Below are 19,665 nucleotides of genomic sequence, written 5' to 3' on the forward strand. Positions count from 1 at the left end.
TCTCAATGAGTAGAAAGGAGTTTAAAGGGGCTAGCTCAGATGTAGCTGTTTATATTTTGCCAGATTAATCCCATTCTTAGTGGCCTAGAGCCTTTTAACTTGTAGACTAAATACAGTTTTCACGGACACTATTATAATATTATGTGGTTTCACCAGTGCTCCTTAGAGCAGAATTTGGTCTCCTGAACCAATGAGTAAGTTTTGTTCTTGTCTCTTTTTGATGCTGGGAATGCTAATGAAGCATATTCTATTTGTTTTGTTCCCTGATGATTAATTATAAAAACATTTTTAAGCACACTGTTTCTATAAGCTGCTGCAGACACATCTAGTCACCTTTTAAAACACATACTTCTGTGAAAAGTGAGCAGCTGGGTAGATTTGTACATGTTTGTTTGGTTTACCTTTTGTTGGAGCCAGTCTCTGACATGGATGAAATAACATTGGGATATTTTTTAAGTCAGCAAAAAGCATACACAAATCTTAAAAAATACTCAGAATGGTAACTTAGATTCTGTATTAAAATGGAAAGTTTATAAAGAACCGTAAAGCTGGTATAAGGCACCTGCTAACATGAGTCAGGTCACATCAGGTCACAGAAGCTGGTTCTGCTCTTCTTAGGATACTGTTAGGCATGAAGGGACAGAAAGAAATCGGACTTTTGTGTTTGTAGCATTGTCTCAGCATTGTAACTCTGGCTGCTCTCCGTGGATGGCTGGGGTCCTCCAAAACTCCACCTTGCCTGCCACACACAGCCTCTCCCAAATCCTCTGTACAAGCGTCCCAAGGTTTCCTTTCTCCTCTCTATACTAGGTAAGGATGCTCTCCTGCCCACACAAAGGGGCAGTGCAGGAAGCTCTTCTTCACCTTCCCAGGGTGACCCAAGGTTTGGTGAGATGAGCTTTACTGCAGGTGTGGGTTCATGCTATGAATAGCAAAGAGCTGTACTTTACTGTTATGGGAATGAACAAGAGCACCAAGAAGTGTTAGTGTACAGGTCTGAGGGTGACTCACTAGAAAAGGAGTGTTAGTGTCTGCATTACTGACGGAAAAGTAAAACATCTTAACCTCTCCATCAGACAGATGAAGACAGTCCAGTGTGGTGTTTCATCCTGACCAGTGAGTGACATGGGATATAAATCATAATTTTTCTTGGAAGCTTTTAAAGGTAGCTGATGGGTAAACAATCACTTCTTTTGTTCCAAAGCAAGAAGAACAGCCTCAAACTGGCACTTAGCCCTCACTCAAAAAGACCAGGGTTAGACCACTCTTGCAATCAGACATTACATCTTGTTAGTTCAAAGCCCGGAAAGCACTCTTGTGTCAGGCATGCCATGACAGCGTGTAGGCACCTCTACAGGAAATCGGCCATAGTGCAACCTATCTGCCTGCACACATACCTCTGGGCATGATCACACATGACACCAGCAAGAATTTGCATACAGTTTATTGCTGTTGCTATAGCCCAGATTAAATACTTGAACATACAAGGTTGTGCAAGGTAAGAAATGTAATCACCTACAAAGTCCAGAGGAAACCAATACAGCAGCAACCGTGACTGCCTGTAAGGCAAGTTTTACATTATTTCATATGTTTATCAGGGAACTGAAATTGTCTGAAAAAAGGCAGGGAACCGACTTTGCGAATCATAGATTTCTAGGCCTTCAGTGATGGTCTCTCTACTCAAAACTGAAGCTGAAGAACTGCACACAGAGTGAAAACAGAGACAACAAGGGAGAAGGAAGCAGAGAGATTTACTTTCTCATCCTCTCTGAGACATGTCTGCTTTCAAGACTCTGTGTGGACAAGAAGCAGATGTAGGTCACTATGCAAGAGGATCCAATCCAATACCAGTTAAGGTATGGGAGAACATGCACTTCGAAGGGTCTTTGATTATGCTAGTATGCTTACCCTTTTGCACTTCTTTCAAGATTGCCATGCCGTACAGCCATTGCCGTACTCTGCAGCTAGGCTATTCATTTTAAGGTAAGAAAGAGTTACCTTGCCCTGACCCTCTGCTTGCTTTTATTTCAGGCTCCAGTTAGGGCTGCAATCACAATACTGTCCTAAACTTGAAGGGGTATTGCAGGAGCCAAGACTCCTCAGTCAGCGGTACTTGCCCTGTCTTGCATTTGTGCCTGACACTGTTCCCATCACAGTGATATGGTGTTGGCCATTAATGACACATCATCTGTCTGCCTGCCTTGGCATTGAGTGAGCACAAGAAGGGAGAAGAAAATGCATCTGTGGCTTTGCAGATTGCTTGCAGGTCCACTTGTCCTAAATGTAGTGCTCCCCAGGCTAACGGACTTTCCCTTAACATCCTCCCTCATACCTGCATAAACGCAATGCGTACGTATCCATATAGACACCCTGCCCAAAACACACATAAATATTCCCGTGCATTCCTGTACTTAAATGCCACACTTACCTATGAACTGAGATAGTCACAAACCTGAGTCCAGCTGGAATATACCAGTATATGTTCACATGGCCCTGCTCACAGGTGTAAGCTTCAGCTTCTATACTTAAGTGCTACGATATCCTTTGTGTGACCACTGCTTTTGCAGAAATCCTTGGAGCCAAGACATAATCACATTGCTGTTTGCTCTTTTCACAGTTTCCTTCTTGTGTCCTAGGAAAGAAGTGGACCTTCATTTCCCAGGTATCACAAACAGGGCCTGGTATCAGGCTGGTGCCATTTTCTAGCACATAATGCTTTTGGCAAACCCAGGTGAGGAATCTTGTTCATGGTAGATGGGCTCCTGAAGACCCCTGGAAAAACCCTTGGACTGAAGAAGAGATATTTTCTGAGAGACACAGGAAATTTTCAGCTCTTTGATGACACCAGTCAATCACCACAATGGTCATCAAACAGACAATGTAAGTGTGGAGACTTAAGTGCTCGGCTTTTTGTCATGGCATCCAAACACCATCCATCCAGCACATTCCCACCTCTTTTTTCTGCAGGCATCCCCAGTTGCTAGCTGGCCTGTTGTGCACTGCCAGGGATCACAAGCCATTAAAGTCATTTTAGAAGTGGGACGCGACAGATTTGTTGGGCAAAAGAGCGTTTTGCCACTATCTTTCCCTTTTAAATGGCATCCATAAAGCCACACAGACAGGAGAGTCTGATAAGACACAGATCTGGAGCCACCTCCCAGAAGTGGTCAGAAAAGTAGAGGGGACATTTAGCTATAGAATACAGGTTTACGAAGCACACGGACCACATTGTATGTGTTCAGCCCTGGTGCATCAAAGCCAGGAGACAAACCCTTGCGATTGAATGGATAAAAGTTGAAGAGCTGCCCATTTTGGGTCTCCAGTGAGATGGAGGCAGAGCCCAGGTGCAGAACACATGGGAACTCCTTGTCAAAAACAACTTGGAAAACACGATCTTCCAGGTGGTGGAGCTTGATTGTCCGGTACTTTTCAGGAATCAGCTCTTCCACGTGAGGCCCAAACTGCTGCATGACCAGCACCCCACCAGGTCCAACTCTGATTTCATAGAAAGTCAGGTTGGAATAGGTATAGTAGCCAACATAAGGGCCTGGACTTGGAGGAGGAATCAAGCTTTTCTCTGCCTCTCTGAACGCTGTCTCCATGGCAGGAATAAGATACTCATATGTCTGAGTTACAATATCTCTACCCTGAGGCCTGGGCCCTGCCATCAGCACAATGAAGCTCAGGCGGAGCTTGGGAATAAGGGAGAAGGTAGCTGAGTAACCGTCCAGGTCTCCGTCCTTCCTAATGACATCATATCCCAATTGCTCATTAATCTCCCAGGGCGTGCCGGTCTTGTTAGCAAAATATTCAGTGGAGCACTTAAACAGAGGGGTCAGCATCGTCTTCACGGTGTCAGGCTCTAGGAGACGACGGTGGTAGGTGCCTAAGAAGACCATTGCCAGCTTGGCGAGGTCGGCAGCTGTGGAGTACATCTGGCCAGAAGGCCTGTACCAGCCAAGGTCATAGAGAGGGGCCGGCTGCCGGCTGCTGTAGAAACCCACAGCCATCTGGGAGCGGATCGGTGGTGTGATGTCGAAGCCAGTGTCCTCCATGCCCAAGCGGTCTAGAATGTTCTCTGAGATCCAGCGCTGGTATTGCCCCTCAGCTGCATGGTCAGCTAGCACGTGTGCCATCAGTGAGAAGGCCAAGTTGCTGTAGTGGCATCTGAAAAGGGAGAGGAATATATCTGGAGCAGCCTTACCTCAGTGATACAGTGTGGGTATGACTATGCAAAAACAGTGGCTAAGTCTCTCTTCTCTGGGGAAAAATTCTCATTTTATCAGATGACATGCTAAAGAGAGAGGAGAGATGAAGAAGGGACAGAGAAAAACTGAATGTTGTCGCTTTGATTTGTTGTTTAGTCAAGAAAGATAAATTTCTTATGGGAACATCAGCAGAGCTGTTTAACCACTATGTACTGAAAGAGAGCTGGAGATGGAAAACTAAAAATAAACTTTATGCAAAAACCTATATATTTGCATATCCTGACTTATTGTTTAGAATTGTTCACCAAAGAATATATCCATTCTTTTTAAGAGCGGAGTTGAGAGTTACAGGTGTTTACCTTAAAGGTCTCAAAATCCCAGGTAAGCCTCTTCAGAGATTTAACATGATATAATCAGTTAAGCACCTAAGCTACCTTAAGATGGTAAAAGCACTTAAAAAGCACTTAAAAGTCTGCAAAGCAACATCCAGCAATGTTGAGTCATTAAAGACACCTGAGTGCTTCAGTCTTCAATATCCATAAAGTGATTTAAGTCTTTATACTTGAATGAAGTTTAATGACATGAAGACATGAACGGGCAACTTTTTTTCAAACACATTTTCAAAATTCATGGTGTTTTCAACCTTGTTTTTTTTATTTTAATTGTATGAAGACACATATCTCACTGAGGCCTATTTAGATCATAAATTTGGTACCATTTCAAACATTTCCAGCCCACCTAGCTGGATAAAAGCATGATGAACATATGTATTTCTACCCCAAGAACAAATACATTCTGGATCTAAAATTTTATATCTGAAATGGAGCTGAATTTCAACATAACCAGAAAAGTACGTTAGAATTTCTATATCAATGAATGGGAATTTCCTTTAGGAAGAATGATCTGTTAGCTGTGAAGTATATCCAGGAACAAGGAGACAGAGTTAAAATTATCAATATGTCAAATAATAAGGGGTTGAGAGACTATGAGTGAGTGTCCTTATGTATCTTAATGGTGAGCATAAAAATTTTGCAGACTTAGAAATTTTTTCCCAGGTAGTCTGAATCCTTTCTCTCACCACTGGATCCTGTTCATATTTTTGAGTGTTTGCAACCCAGGTAACAGACTTTTAACTGGCTGTATAAATTGTAACAAACATTAATAGAACTTATAGATAATTTAGAGACATGCAAATCACTACAGACATAGCATGATTTTAAGCAAAATCTATGATGATTTAAACAGATTAAATTAACATGCCTTTCCACTTTTGAAAATCTGCATCTTTCACAGTTTAAGGCTTGTTGGACCTAACTATAGCAGTTTAATTTGCCTCATCTAGGCTTCTCACTCAGGCTCTATACACTTTAAAAAAACCACCAGCACCTCCAACAGTCACTCTTTCCAGCGTAAGACAGGTGTATGGGTAGATGGCTGAAGCTCCCATTAGGAATGGCTCTTTTAGCCATTGGCCATGGAGACTGCAGGTGGGGCTAATATCAGTGGGTAACAAACCCAGACCAAAAGCTCGTAAGTGAACATATCTGACCTGGTTCCTGGATCAGCAACCAAGACATCGTCTTTCAGGAGAGCTAGAGCGTCTTGCGTATTGCCCTTCCACAGCAGACTGGTAGATCGCAGCCTCCTGGGCAGACCTGTGCCATGGAAAAGGGAAGTTAACAATTTCAGACAAATCAGGGTCCAGGAAACTTTGAGTCTGGTGAAGAGTGAGCAAAAGGCAAGATTCAATGGCAAGATGAAAACAACAATGATGCGCACGTGTGCTTTATACACATTGCAAATGTGCTGCAAGGACCTGTTCATACTGGACTGCAGGACACTATTCAAGTCATGGACCACTGAATCTGCGTAATGTAAGTCCTACCCCAACACCAACTCTGGGTTGCTACATTTCAGTAAAAATACCTTGGTGAATGATTAAAAAACCCTTGTATCCCCAAGTGCATTTTGGAAGAGAAGGGCATATTGGGTGATGGGAAAACCCTTGTCCGTATTTCCATGTGACTGTATTCCATTGACTCCAAAGGTGTGCAACAGCCCCTTTAAACAGGTTTTTGTTCTTTCTGCCTTGCTACAGACGGCGTGAACTTCTCTGAACCATTCCAGGCTTGGCCTAAAGTATTTTTAGCTTTTTTTTTCCAGCTTTAGCAATGTTTATTCAGGGTTTTTGAATGTAGAAATCTGAAGTTCTTTTCACTTTTTAATTCCTCGACACTGCACATGGATTCCCTAAAAACTTTTGGTCAGGACTTTTTAAAATGCTGCAGCTCCTTTGCACAGGATTTACGGCTCGCCAAGTCCAGAACTTGGGTTACATCTGGAATGAGATCCTCATTGCAGTTTACAGCTGACTTTGATTTAGAGGTTAGGAGAAAATCAGGAAGGGTACATGACAGAAAAATGACTTGCAATCGTCTGCTCAGTGAGCATGTGCTTAATCATGGCAAAGCTGAATGAGGCCTTATTCTTTTGTAGCAGCAACACGTGTTTTTCTCAATTGGCCTGACCTTGGGATTTGAACTGGAACAAGAGTACTTTTTCTGCTTCTGGTGTGTGGTTATTTGTGCAGCTTAATGACCAGATAAGAGATGCACTGAGCATCTTCCAGTAGACAACGGGCTCCTTCGTTTCCTATTTGCCACAATGGCAGCAAAAAAATGTTGCACCACTGGGACAGCTCACCAGCACCATGCCAGCAGTGCAGTGTCTCTCTTGAGGTTCACTAGCAATAATAAACCAGAGAATGTGTGAACATAACAGAAAATCCACAGTCATTGATTTATATCTCATGGGCTGCTAATTGATGTGACAAGCATGCTGTTAATAATTTACAATAGCATCTCATACTGTCATTCATATATATTTGAAAATCATAGTCTTAACAAGCTGAAACTTCCCTCTACCAATGTACCCATCAAGAGTTGAGAAGAAAAATCTTTGGAGTTACTTTTGCAATATGCAAGCTAGAAAAGCCCAGATAATGAGGATATATTATAGATCAGTTTCCACTGGAAGAATTTAGATGAAAAACACTTTACAATATGTCATGCAGTGGCTTTGATCTTGAAGCTAAGCAGAACTTATTCCTTTTTGGTTTTTGACAGAAAGGAAATGTAACATGTGGCCTCAACATTCATTTGATTTTTCAGTCAGGATTTTGAAACTGTGCTTCTCCTTCTACTAAATTGTCAGGGTCCAAACTGGTTGGTATGCCCTGCTGGTGTGGTCTGGGAAATTTGGGCCACATTCTAAAAAAAAAAAAGATACAGGAACGTAAAAGCAGCTAAGCAGGGGCACAAATCCAGCACAGCGATGGAAGCAATGGAATGGCTGCACATCACAAGCAATTATGCTATGACCAGGTACATATGGTTCCTACAAGTATTTCTAGGGCATACCTCACACCTCACCAGGTGACAGGGAACCGCAGCAGGGCTAGGAGCTGCAGCACCAGCACACACTGCTCCTGCATGGAGCAGCCAGACCAGCTTCAGGTTCTCCTGAGAGTCAGAGGGGACCAGGCAGAGTTGATGCCCCTGAGGACATCATCAGGCTCGGTAGAGCAAGACCTTGTCTGCAGGGAGAGGGCTAGGCAGGTTTGCACACACACATTTCTTTCTGCCTCCACCTGCCACTGGCCACTTTGGGCTGTTTGTCTGTTTGTTTCCAGATTTCAGTCACATCATTCTTTTTTGGGGAATGCTTATTTTGATATTGGCTTGCTTCAGGTGATGCTATAGCCTATCCTGAGGTACTGCAATTTGCCTACATGCTATTTTGATCTTAGGTCCTAATTTCAGGGCATTTATTCCAATGTGGAATAATGCAGATGCTACGGAGTTTAATCAAAACGCCACATGAGATATCAGCACATGCTCTTTGGCATTAAATTCTGGAATCCCTGAGTCAAGTATTAGCAGCTTTATTTCTGAGAAAGGTTAAAGTTCTCTTGAGTCCTGTGAGCATCTTCTACCTTAATGTAAGAGTTACCCAATTATGAAGGTAGCAGCAGATTAATAGTCTTCTGCCAGCAAGTACAACGCTATTAATAGCTCAGGAATCCCAGATCAGGAACCACACTGACAGCTAAATTCAGCTCAGTGATCAAGGTCTATCTGCTCAAAGCAAAGAGGTTTGGTGCCACTTTGACCCTCAACTCTACATCTCAGAAAAATGAGAGCACTCTGGGCTGGAGTACAAACAACTGTTATGCAATTGGAGCCTGATTTCAGGTCATGCTACTGTGTTGAAAGAAATACATATTCATCTTGCATGGGAAAAACAATTCCCCAGCCCACAGTGCGGCTTGGCCCCTTTCCTAGCAGGTGGCCTGGACAAGAGTTTCCTTTTAGCACTTCATGAAGCTGCTGACAGCTTGCTTCCAAGGGTTCTGCCTGACCTCTGGGAAGTACAAAGGTGCAGGGTCCATACTGGGAAACGGCCTCAACAGCCACCTTTTTTATCCTTGGCATACAGTATGTTCTCTCTGTGGTCTTTCAAGTGGCATAGTGGTGGGCAGAGGGCAAGCAGGTAGCAGTGCTGTCTCACCTGAGAGCTGGCTGGCCATTCTGCGCAAGGTGACAGGTGATGGCTTAAGTGGCATTGAGCCTTTTTCAAAAAAAATCAGCCCATCTGCTGTGTATCTTTGTTCGGATTCCTTGAGCCTTCCCAGAGGGTTCTTAATAACGAAGTTCTGGGCATAACGTTCCAATGGGTCATCAAGAGACGTGACTTTTCCTTCCTCCCACATCTTGTACAACATAATGGTGGGAAAGATCTTGGAGACACTGGCAATTCTGTTAAGGAACAAACATTTATAGAAATCAAGCATTAAGAAACCCATGAATCAACAGGAAAGATGGTCAGTACATGAGATCACCCAGCTGACCCACTGTCTGTAGCTTTACATGCAACACCTTTGCTAGTTCAGAAGGAATGGCTAAAATGCAAGTAAGAAGCTTGAATTAATTTCCTTAACTCGGGCCTTTATGGACTGCAACATAACCTTCAGTAGTATCTCCCCAATAGTGCAGGGGGCTACAGAACTTTTTCTGTTAACTTAGTATTCATAAGATGACATATTTTCTAAATTATTGCTTAGTAAATACCGTAACAAGCTGCAAGTAGTTTATTGGAATGTTAAGGTTCAAATGCCATAAAGTTTTACATTTCATATTCAGAATTGATATTTGGGTGGCTTCAGAACAGAGTCAAATTTACAAAATGTCTTTTGGAATAGGACTCCAGTTCTATTTTGCTGGGTTTTGGAAACAGGGCCATGATTAAGAGGGGCAGCCAGGGGCATTTGTATCGTACCACTAGAGGTGAAATTCTTGGACCCGCACAAGACAGCCTAGAGCAAAAACATTTGCCAAGAATGTTTTAATTAATCAAGAATGAAAGTCAGAGGTTTGAAGTCAATCAGGTACCACCGTGGTTCCCACTATAAACTATTCCAATAAGCAAGAAGCTTTGTGGGCACGTCTCTGTGGCGCAATGGGTTAGCGCGTTCGGCTGTTAACCGAAAGGTTGGTGGTTCGAATCCACCCAGGGACGGGTTCCCCTTTGGCAGGGAGGTTGGAACTGAGTGACCTTTAAGGTACCTTCCAACTTAAACCATGAAGAAATATCACAAGGTCACCAAGAGGGGATTTTACCGTGATGCAGAGGGGGGAAAAAATAGCTAATCACAGGTGCTGAAACTTTCCAGAATTGTTTATTCTGAGGACAGCATTTGAGTGCAACCCATAAGTTTCATATATAGCACAGTTATAAATCACTGAAAATAGAAGGAAGTAAATACTTCATTTGTGTTTGTTTGTTTGTTTGTTTTTTTAACACACGCTAAGAGCTTGATTCTATCTTAATCTAAAAAATAATGGCCAATATGGCTTTGACTTCACTGCAAGAATGAACATGCATACAGGTCTACTTTATGTGTTCACTAGATACTCTTTCCAAACCCCATTTTTTACTAGACTGAACTTTTTTTTATCCTATGGCACTGCCTCCTCGCTGTTCATAAAATCTGTGCTAGCTCTCAGTCTCCAGATTTGTGCCCTACGCCTCCTCGAAGCATGGAGACATTCCTAGGTAAGGAGTTTTCAGGTTATTCAGGATGGTCACTGCTATTCCAATTTAAAATATGGTCAGATCAAATTAAAAATTAAAAAAAAAAAAATCCAAAATAAACAACTCAGTAAGCCACAAGCATATGATACTTTAGGGACTAGCTGAAGCAATGTCTCACAAAGTTTCCGTGTAGCCCAGAAGAGGTTTCTGCAGTGGACCTGAGCCAGTAGAAGATGTGGTTTGTGACAGTGGCTCTATTCCCAGATATCAGATCTCCGTATGTGCATCTGCTCTTTTTCTAGCTCTCATACCTGCGATACAGCCGTCTCACCTGTAAATAGTGTACTCATTGGGCACCACTGAAGATGGATCTGAACCATTCTTCTTCCCAAAGTTGCCTGTCCAGAGCACAGTGTCATTGTAGATAACAATGGCAGACATGGCAGGGAGACCAGAGCTATGAATCTTTTGGCGCAGCATCATATCTACCTGGAGAATGATGGGAAATTATGAATTTCCAAATGAAGAGTCTTATAATGCATCTAATCTGTAACAGACAGTAGAAGACCCAGACCATCAGCCCTCCTTACTTCCAAGCACCTGAGAGTGATTTTTTCAAATGTGTTTTGGCAAAGGAAAATATTTTAACTGTACTGTTCCATTGAATTGCTTATGCTGAATTATCCAGTGTCTTTCTTTCAGTCTATGTGTCCACCATGTAGAAGAATGTGGTCCTCATCTTTGTAATACCTATGATGCTTATATGATTAAAAACAAATACTAAAACCTAATAATTGTGATTTCTTCCTTTTAAAATTGTACTGTGCATATCTGTTCTTTGCACTAGAATTTCAGGTTCAAAGATGTATGAGAAAAAGATCCAGACTTTTCAAACATCCCATGACACTTTTCATTCCATGAAACATGCTGGAGCTTGGACTCCTGTTTAAACTGCAATCTGAGAAACAGCACTGAGAAACTAGAGAGCTGTGATTGCTCTTTGCTGCCTGTTGTGCCAGGTTGTGTAGACCTAATCAGCCAGCTGTGCTCCACCCACCTCCTGCAAGCAGAATGCATTGGTCTTGCTCTTTTATGACTTTTCAAAGCTATGCCATCATCATGCATAAGTTGTCTTTTGCACAGAAAGGTTAAGACATAAGAAATTGTCTTCCAAGCCCAGCATCTGAGACAAGAAAGGCCAAGCCATGTCCTCCAAACCACTGGATGGACTGGTGAGGTGCACTGACAGCCAGCAGTGGAAACATCCAACTTGTGCCAAGTCCTTCTGCAGCAGTTCTTTGCCCTCCCCTCCTCATGTGCCAGTGGCCATTCTAGCATGCTCAGGTACATCAGCACCTCCAGAGAACAGACTGGTCTCATGTCAGCAAGCATGGTCCTCCGTAGAGTTTTCTCAGAGGGAGTTTGACCTGCCTGGACCTGCAGAAAGTTGACAGAAATATGTGATGCTCTTCTAGACTCGAGTGTCATTGAATCCAATACTCAGCGTTTGGATTTCGCCACTAGCAACTCTTCTGAGGAAAATGTTGGCCTTTCTGAAAAGCAAAAGTATTTACCCTTAGAAGAGAAATGTTTCCTTAAGCCTCATTCGTGAGTGAATGTTACTCTCCTATTTCAAGCTGCCGTGGGCTAGGAAAAAGTCCTCCCCTGTATGCAATATAATCATCGCATCTGGTACTGTCCAGAGTCCCAGTTCCACGGTTCCTGGCCTGGCACACGATGGTAGTTTGTCTCAGGTAGTGCAAGATCTTTAATGTGGGTTTGAGTGTCCACAGACTTAGACAGAACCCAAGGGCATCTGAAGATACGCTTTTGAGGTGCTGGTGCCTAAGATCCCTTCAAATACCTATGTCTTCCTATGCACCTAGTCTTCAGGTTCTCTGTGCCTTATGCCATCTGCAAAATAGGAATCGTTTCACCAGCCTACTTCAAAGAAGTGCTTGGATACTTCATTTCTGAGGAGCGCAAAGAAGGGAGGTTAGATGACTCTCTGATGGACGCTCAATGTTCTGCACATTCCCTCACCTCTCTGACTAATCCTAACTGAACAATAAGCTTCCTCTCTACAGTAACCCCAGAGACAGCAGCAGAGACTTCATAAAAGTGAACGTGATGTGATAGCGATTGAAAGTCAGTGTAGATAAAGCGGTGTGCATGCAGGAAAACAACCCTAACTTCACAACACATACACACAGGTGGGCAGTGAGCTGGTCATTAGCACTCAGGAACAAGACCTTAGGGCTATGATGGATGCTCCTATGTAAACATTTGCTCAGTGCCTTATGGCAGCAAAAAAGGTAAATCAAATATGAGTGATTATTAGAGAAGTAACATAAAACAGAAAATACCATTTTATCACTGTATAAATCCCTGACCCACTTGCACCTTGAATACTGTATGCAGTACTGACTTCCCGCATCTCTACAATAGTATGCTAGAGCTGGAAAAGATTCAAAGAAGGGTAAAAAGGATGATTAGAGCTGTGGGACAGCTTCTATTATGACTAATTAAGCTACTCATGAGAAAAAGACAAATGAGAGGGTACATTATATGACAGGGATCTACAAAATCAGGAGTGTCCTGTCAGAGCATGGCTGTCCCTATGGTCCGTACAGTCAAGGCAACGCTGCAGTATTTCCATATTGCAAATAGAGCCTACCAGAATTTCAGACAGTGCTAAGATTTCAGAGACAGTATATCATCCTGGGGAAAAGCAGGTCTCTCTCTCATTCAGATGCAGGTCCCCTTCCTCTTCCTCTTCCTCTTCCTCTTCCTCTTCCTCTTCCTCTTCCTCTTCCTCTTCCTCTTCCTCTTCCCCTTCCCCTTCCCCTTCCCCTTCCCCTTCCTCTTCCCCTTCCCCTTCCCCTTCCCCTCCATTCCTTTCCTTGAAGTTACCTACAAGCAGCTTTTTAATTTTTAAATGGTGGCATGGGAAAGGCAGCAAAGCAATAAAATAGGGAATTGGCAATCACTGATGAATAGGAACGAGTTACATGAGTCACCTACTTTCCAGGGCATGAGGGCTGCCTAACAGTAGACAAGATGCCAAGAGCCATCATTTTGTGCTGACGTATGCTCAGCAGACCTTCTGATGGACAAGTAGTAATGTTTCTTCATCATAGCTTGCCCTTTGGATAAGATAACTGCTTATTGACCTGTTCTGTATGTTTAGTGAAGGAGTTTTATATACCCATTTCTAGATTCACATGTTCACCTCCTCAATTTCCCACCTCCTTCCCCAGAGTTGTTTAGGAGCAAAATAGATATTCTCCCCTTTACACCTTCAGAAAAGCAGTCATGAGCTCTGTCTCCCTCTCTTCCCTTCTCCTCACAGACCTTCTCCAATGCGTCCTTCAGAATGGGTATTGGGTGGTCCAGCGGTACTGGTTCAGGATAGCGGGGGCACATCTGCACAGCTTCTGATCTCACTTCCACCACAGATGGCCCTGGAAAACATTTCCAAGATAGCATATGTGACTTGAATAGACACGCTAACAAGCTTTAACCAGCAGTCAGAACTAGCTTTCTTGCTTGTGTTGTCCAAAGCTGAAGGACACTTCTGCATCGGAAGAGACAATCTTGAGTTGTTTCTGTCTCGCATAAAACAGGACTTGAAGAGGGCACTGTCCTCTGTTATTCCTTATTCCAACACAGTATAGCACACAGGATGGACAGGACCCACAGTAGGCTTCAACTGACTCCGCAACCTGGCAGAGTAAGGAACTGGGACTACAGAAGACTCGGTAGGGTACCTGACAGTGGGTTTAGTCCCATGAAAGTGCCCCACCCCATGTCTAAGGGAAAGTCTGGGTTTGGGTCCAGGAGGACAGAGTTGTCCCATGCATATTGTAACCTCAGAAAATGGATGTAGAAGTGAATTGTGAGTGCTACCAGAAATCTAACACTATAACAACGGTTGATAGGCTGCATACCTAGGATATTAGCTGTCTTCTGAATTAGCTGTATCCTGCATATGCCAGAGACATATCTTAAAATGTTGTGGCAAGCAAAGATCTTTAAACTCAGTGAGAGATGGGAACTTTCTTACTTGGAGGCACTATTTTCCCACTTGATCCCAAGGTGTTCATAAACACAGCTCCTCTGCTCTGTAAGCTGTAAACAAAATGCTTATTTATCTTTTCACTTAACAACTGAGCACGAAGCATTAGAAATACAGATGAGAAGATAACTGGCACTATGAAAACTTAGAGATGAATGGGGATGGATACACAAGAGCCTACAGGCAGCCTCTGATAGTCTGTGATAAAAATGTAGAGTCTGAAACCTTTTCAGACATTGGTCTATGAAGGACCTCTGGCATCTTCACCATGGATTTTATGCCACCTTTGGGATACTTAAAACTCTGATCAGTTACACTGTATATATTTCATCCTTGCACATACAGTGCCTTGAGTCTGTTTGTTGAGTTTTCTATAGTCAACAGAAGGGAATTCTAGTGTGAACCAGGGGCTTGAGCCAGTTCAAAGATCTAAAATTAGGGGAATAGGAAAGGAAGCAAACCCATAAGCTGAAGCACATGGTAAGGTGTAAAACAAAACCCATTCTAAACTGAAGTGACTTTTACAACAGGATGCTAAATAAAAAGATAGAGAATGTAAAACAAATTGTCTCCTTGGTATATCAATTAACCTAGGTTAGCGTCAGGAGTAATGGAACTTCTCTGGACACCAGCAGAGTTACATGGTAGTCCATCAACCCAATGTTCATCTCCTCCGTATCCTTGCACCAGTTAGGAGGAGGTAAATTTGTGTACTGTTTGGGGAAATGCTCTTTGGGGAAAAATGTCCACATGGGGAGAAAGGCATTTATTGGTCTCACAAATTTCATAGAATCATAGAATCATTTAGGTTGGAAAAGACCTTTAAGATCATTGAGTCCAACTGTGCCAAACAATGGTCAAGCTTAAAGATGGCTACTCACTGGGCTCCACCTTGGGGAGGCTGTACTGCCACAGAAAGCAGCCCGTCATTGCAACAGACAACAGGAAGAAGAAGATGACCAACACGTGAATCCACTTCACCTCCATAACAGTGAGCTTGAGGAGGCTCCGGCTGCTGGATGCCTGCTATAAGCAGAAAAGTCATGATCTCAAAGAGAGAAAAACTGCCTCTCATGCATACCAGCTAGGTGAAAGAGGTACACTACATCAGAGAATAAAGCTACTGCAGGGACATGGACTAATTCCAGCACTATTGTGGCATCAGAGCTGGGCATACCAGATCACATTGACATAACTGGAACTAGAGATGACTTCTTGTCTTCCAATGAGGTTTGCAAGATGTTACTCTCCTTACCTTGTTAGCCTTGTTCTTGTAGAAGAAAACCATCCACTCCTTTTGTCTTTTCCCCTCCCTGCAGGTGAATCTCATCAGCCCAGGCTGGCAGGATTCTGTTACAACTCTCATTTCCTCCCTTCTCAGCCGTCACGACTTAGTCCTGGATATCTTTCCAACCCCTTTTTTCCAGAGTCCAGCATTCGTGCATGGCAGCCACCAGCCAGATCCTCTGAGCAGATCCAGCTTTTATAGATAATGATGGAATTTTTCACCATGTTCTGCCCTTACCCTTCTATTTTGTGCCTGTAATTCCCATTATATCATGTACCATCTGTAAGCTTGGCATTTATAGATGCTGTGTTTTGGAAAACTGGCTATTATTTTGGGTTTGTGCAGATCTCACAACACTGGAGACCATCCAGGTTGGTGATACTACCATATAAATATTGAAGAAAAACAAGGAACAGATGATAAATGATTAGGTGCCTAAGCATGAGCTGTGCTCTTTCACTGACTGTAGGAGGTCAATAGGGTGCTTTTGAAAGTTTGGCAATTAATGCTGTAAAACATATGGCCTGCCATTTGCATCCAATATGGTCCACATTCCAAAACTGTTTCAGGTTGTCTGGACTCACTTGTAGGATAGACAGACTGAAATACTCCCTTTAGATTTCCACATGGCCCTTTTTTCATTTTTGAGATACAGGATAGTTCATGCAAAAGCTTCTGCAAGTCATCTGAGCCTTATCCTCACAACAAGGGAATCTGAAGAACCACTTCCAGACTTGTACATGGTTTTGTGGCTCTGTAAGAATCCAGCTGGGGAATCTAGCCCCTGCTGGAACTGTAGGTTGCAATTCCACTTTCTGTATAATAACAGAAATACGTCACAATTATTTCTGAAGCCCTTTAGCCTGTTCAGGCATTCCCACATAAATTTCTGAAGGCAGCTTACTCCAGGTTCTTCCATAACATAATTAAGACTTCAAGGATGGCTTAAGACCATACAGGTGCCTGCAGACCCACTCAGACCTGAGCCTGTCAGACTACACGTGCAGTCCATATTCCAGCTATCAGCCTAAGGAACATGTGTTCCTAAGTAGGGGAATGCCATTTTGACACCAAAACCAGCTTGGTTTAGATATACCAACCTTCTACAGCACCTTAGTAGGCAGGAGATCATATCCACACAAGGACAAGCCTGTGTATTGAGATCTCTCTAATTACCTCCATCCCGGCAGGCTTCAGTTTATGCTGAAGGATGTAGCCTAGAGCTGCAATGAGATGCTGTTTTCCTGCAGCAAGGAGTGGGATAGGGACCTCTTTGCCCTGGAGTAGTCATGGGGTGACTTTCTTGGATTTAGTCCCATCATAATAAGGTGACTCCCCCACCAACCTGCAGTTCCTCTGACCATTTTTCTGCCTCTTTCCTCACTTCACTGAGAAACTCTGATTCCTGGGTCCCTAAAGGACCTAAAGGTGAAAGGAAAAGATTTTCTGGTATATGCCTCATCTCGTGAGCTCCAGACTCCCTAGACCACTAACCGAGGACCCAAAGATACCAACACCGAACTCTCATCCTTTAGTCCAAACTCCCCTTTACCTCCTGTAGATGACAAGTGCGCTGAATGTTTCTTTCATTCTCTGACCCATAATCTAGTGGCTATGCAAGGAAACCATGGCAATGCTATGAAACTAGAGACATAGATCTCTCTTTTATTGATGGGGCACCAAATATGCAAAAGTGTGAGGAATATTCATCATCCTGAGGAGATGGTCTACCCTCTAAGCTACCTTTCAGGAAAAATACCACTTTCCCTGTATCTGGGAGACTGTCAGACAAACAGATGGATAGATACCTACAAACAGACTCTTCGCACTTCCCACTCCAGGACCTGTCTGGTCTCACCCCCTTTTCAGCTGGTTTCTCCATCTCACGTACATTCCTCGGTGACCGTCACTGCTAACAGCATAAACACAGCAATGCAGGGGGAGGAAGGCTACCAAGCACTTAGACACATGCAAATGAATGCAAACACATGCAGGAACAAGCGCACACAGCTTCCCATGGGTAGGTTAGCTGTGTGCTACGTTTTTCCCCCTGAGCTTTGAAAAATTAGGACGTGGGGGGAAGAAATAGGAATTTCACATAGACCACCCAGGTACGCTGTCCTGCCCCACCGTGCTCATCTGGGCAGACTACCACAGGTCCTGCGAGCCACTCAGTCAGAGGCGTATCTTAACACCAGTTAGGAAGAGCAAGAAAGAGCCCCAGTCCCCTGTACATACCATCGCCAGAAGCCGTCTCAGTCCCAGAGGCTGTTGTCAGGCAGCTCAGCATGTGTGTACCATAACAAAACCACACCGTCTAATCTCAGCCCCACTAAGGCAGGAGCAGAGTGCCTTGCCATGCTCCTAAACTCAGCTGCTTTAGCATGGGCAGGTGCTGCTCAGTCACTCCGGCTGAAGTGGCCGCTTTTAGCACCCCGACTGTCCTGCTCCATGTTTCCCTGTCCATTTGACCCATTCAGACTCTCCAGAAAGTGCTGCTGACCTCCCCTGGGCAAGGAGATTAAGTGACAGGGACAGAATGGCATTTGCTCTCAGGAAAGTGCCTGAGCGATTGAATGTTAATTCTTCCTAATGCTTCTCTGCCATGTGTGTGAATCACAGCTGAAACCATGAGGGCTTCGCAATCTATTTATAGCAGCTTCATCTCCTCCTGACATCTGAACAGGAGGCGATTAACTCATGAGATGGACAGCCCTTGTATGCCTCCAGCCGCTGTCTCTGGGCGGGCTTGGGAGGGGGCAGGCTGGGCTGTTTGCAGGAAGGGGAGGTGGGGGAGCTTAAGCCAGGAGCTCAGGCACTCGTGGGGCTTAATCCTGAACAGCCTCCTGGAGTTCCCCTGCAGTGATAGACAAGGGAGTCATTCCTAGCTAACAGCCTCACTAGACATAGATGGAGCTGATATTTTCTTGCTCCTGAGGAATCTGAAGGGTGGTGGAAGGTTGTGATTTGCATGAGGTGAGCCTTACCCGCAGCTGTAACCCATCCATGGCTGTTCAGAAGTCTCTTCTCATCCCATAAACACCTGTGATTAAGAGAAACAAAAAGTTTGTGCAGGAAAAAAAATTGAGTCAGAGCAAGGAGGGAAGCCCAGAGTGACAAAGCCCAGCTCAGATAAGCAGACCAGCAGGGAAGGACTGGGTTTGGATAGGGAGATAAATCACAATAACCACATGAGTTAAGTCCCCAGTAACACCTTCCCTCTCTCTACCTCTGGTTTGGCAGCACCTTGTGTTTACTGCAAGGGCTGGACCCAAGCTCTGGGACTTGCCAGGGCCCACAGTGATCTTTATCCCACCTTCCAAGCACAAGGAACTGGAGCTTTGAGATTTTCAGGCCTGACACATTTCCATTGTGCCTGCTCTGCAGGGTCCTTCCAGCCCTCTCCCTGGCTTCTCAGCCTTGCTCCCTCTGCACAGCCAACACCACCCTCCTTAGTCTTGGAAATCACAGACACAACCAAGAAACTATATGACAGATTTGGAAGTGCTAAGATAATGGCACAGCTGCCACCTCTCCCATAAAATCTCCCTCTTGTCTTGCTACCTGGCAGCAGCAATTCAATAGGCAACCCCCGCCATAAGAGCTCTTACCAGGCTTGCTGTTACCCTCCGGCTTCCAGTGCTGATGAATTTGGGACTGTCCTGGAGCTGCAGATGTTAAGAGCATCTGAAGCACTAATCCCAACAGTCAGCCTCTCTGAGCACAGATTAATCGGCCATGCCTCACCCCTCCTCAAGCAATGCAGCATCTGTCCAGGGATGCAGCCAAAAGGGAGTATTACTGGTGATTTCATGGCTCAAACAATGCAGCAGAGTGGAAAATGGGGAGCTGGGCAGGAGGGTATCCTTAACACACTGTGAGCTGGAAATGTTAATAATGAACTGCCATTACCATGGGAAGTACACTATAAATGCTCTCCAAAGAGGAGGGCATGGTCATGCCCCCACTTATGCACCAAATCCAGGGGGATTATGCAC

At 44.0% G+C, this 19,665-nt stretch overlaps 1 protein-coding gene and 1 non-coding gene across 2 annotated transcripts; one reads left to right on the forward strand and one right to left on the reverse strand.

Annotated features, from left to right (window-relative positions):
* Positions 1–3,188: 3,188 nt before the first annotated feature.
* LACTBL1 (lactamase beta like 1) lies at positions 3,189–18,675 on the reverse strand. The gene is made up of 7 exons (XM_009463425.2): positions 18,655–18,675; positions 15,261–15,405; positions 13,656–13,765; positions 10,633–10,790; positions 8,778–9,025; positions 5,758–5,863; positions 3,189–4,167 (listed from the first exon to the last, which is right to left on the reverse strand). Exons 1-7 carry the CDS (start codon positions 18,673–18,675, stop codon positions 3,189–3,191), a joined length of 1,767 nt encoding a protein of 588 aa, XP_009461700.2.
* On the forward strand, positions 9,712–9,785 carry TRNAN-GUU (transfer RNA asparagine (anticodon GUU)). Its single transcript has one exon. It is a non-coding gene; the product is annotated as a tRNA-Asn (tRNA).
* Positions 18,676–19,665: the final 990 nt, after the last annotated feature.

Source organism: Nipponia nippon, unplaced genomic scaffold (genome assembly GCF_047370975.1).
Source record: "Nipponia nippon isolate SJK-2023a ecotype South Korea unplaced genomic scaffold, ASM4737097v1 scaffold_19, whole genome shotgun sequence".
NCBI lineage: Eukaryota > Metazoa > Chordata > Aves > Pelecaniformes > Threskiornithidae > Nipponia > Nipponia nippon.

Excerpts from the sequence above, each read along its gene's own strand:
- LACTBL1 (XM_009463425.2), bottom strand. The coding sequence starts at position 18,675 with ATGGATGGGTTACAGCTGCGG. Across the intron at positions 13,766-15,260 it reads CCTCCCCAAGGTGGAGCCCA|GGCCATCTGTGGTGGAAGTG; the intron begins GTGAGTAGCCAT and ends AATGTTTTCCAG. Across the intron at positions 10,791-13,655 it reads TGAAGGACGCATTGGAGAAG|GTAGATATGATGCTGCGCCA; the intron begins GTCTGTGAGGAG and ends ATCATTCTCCAG.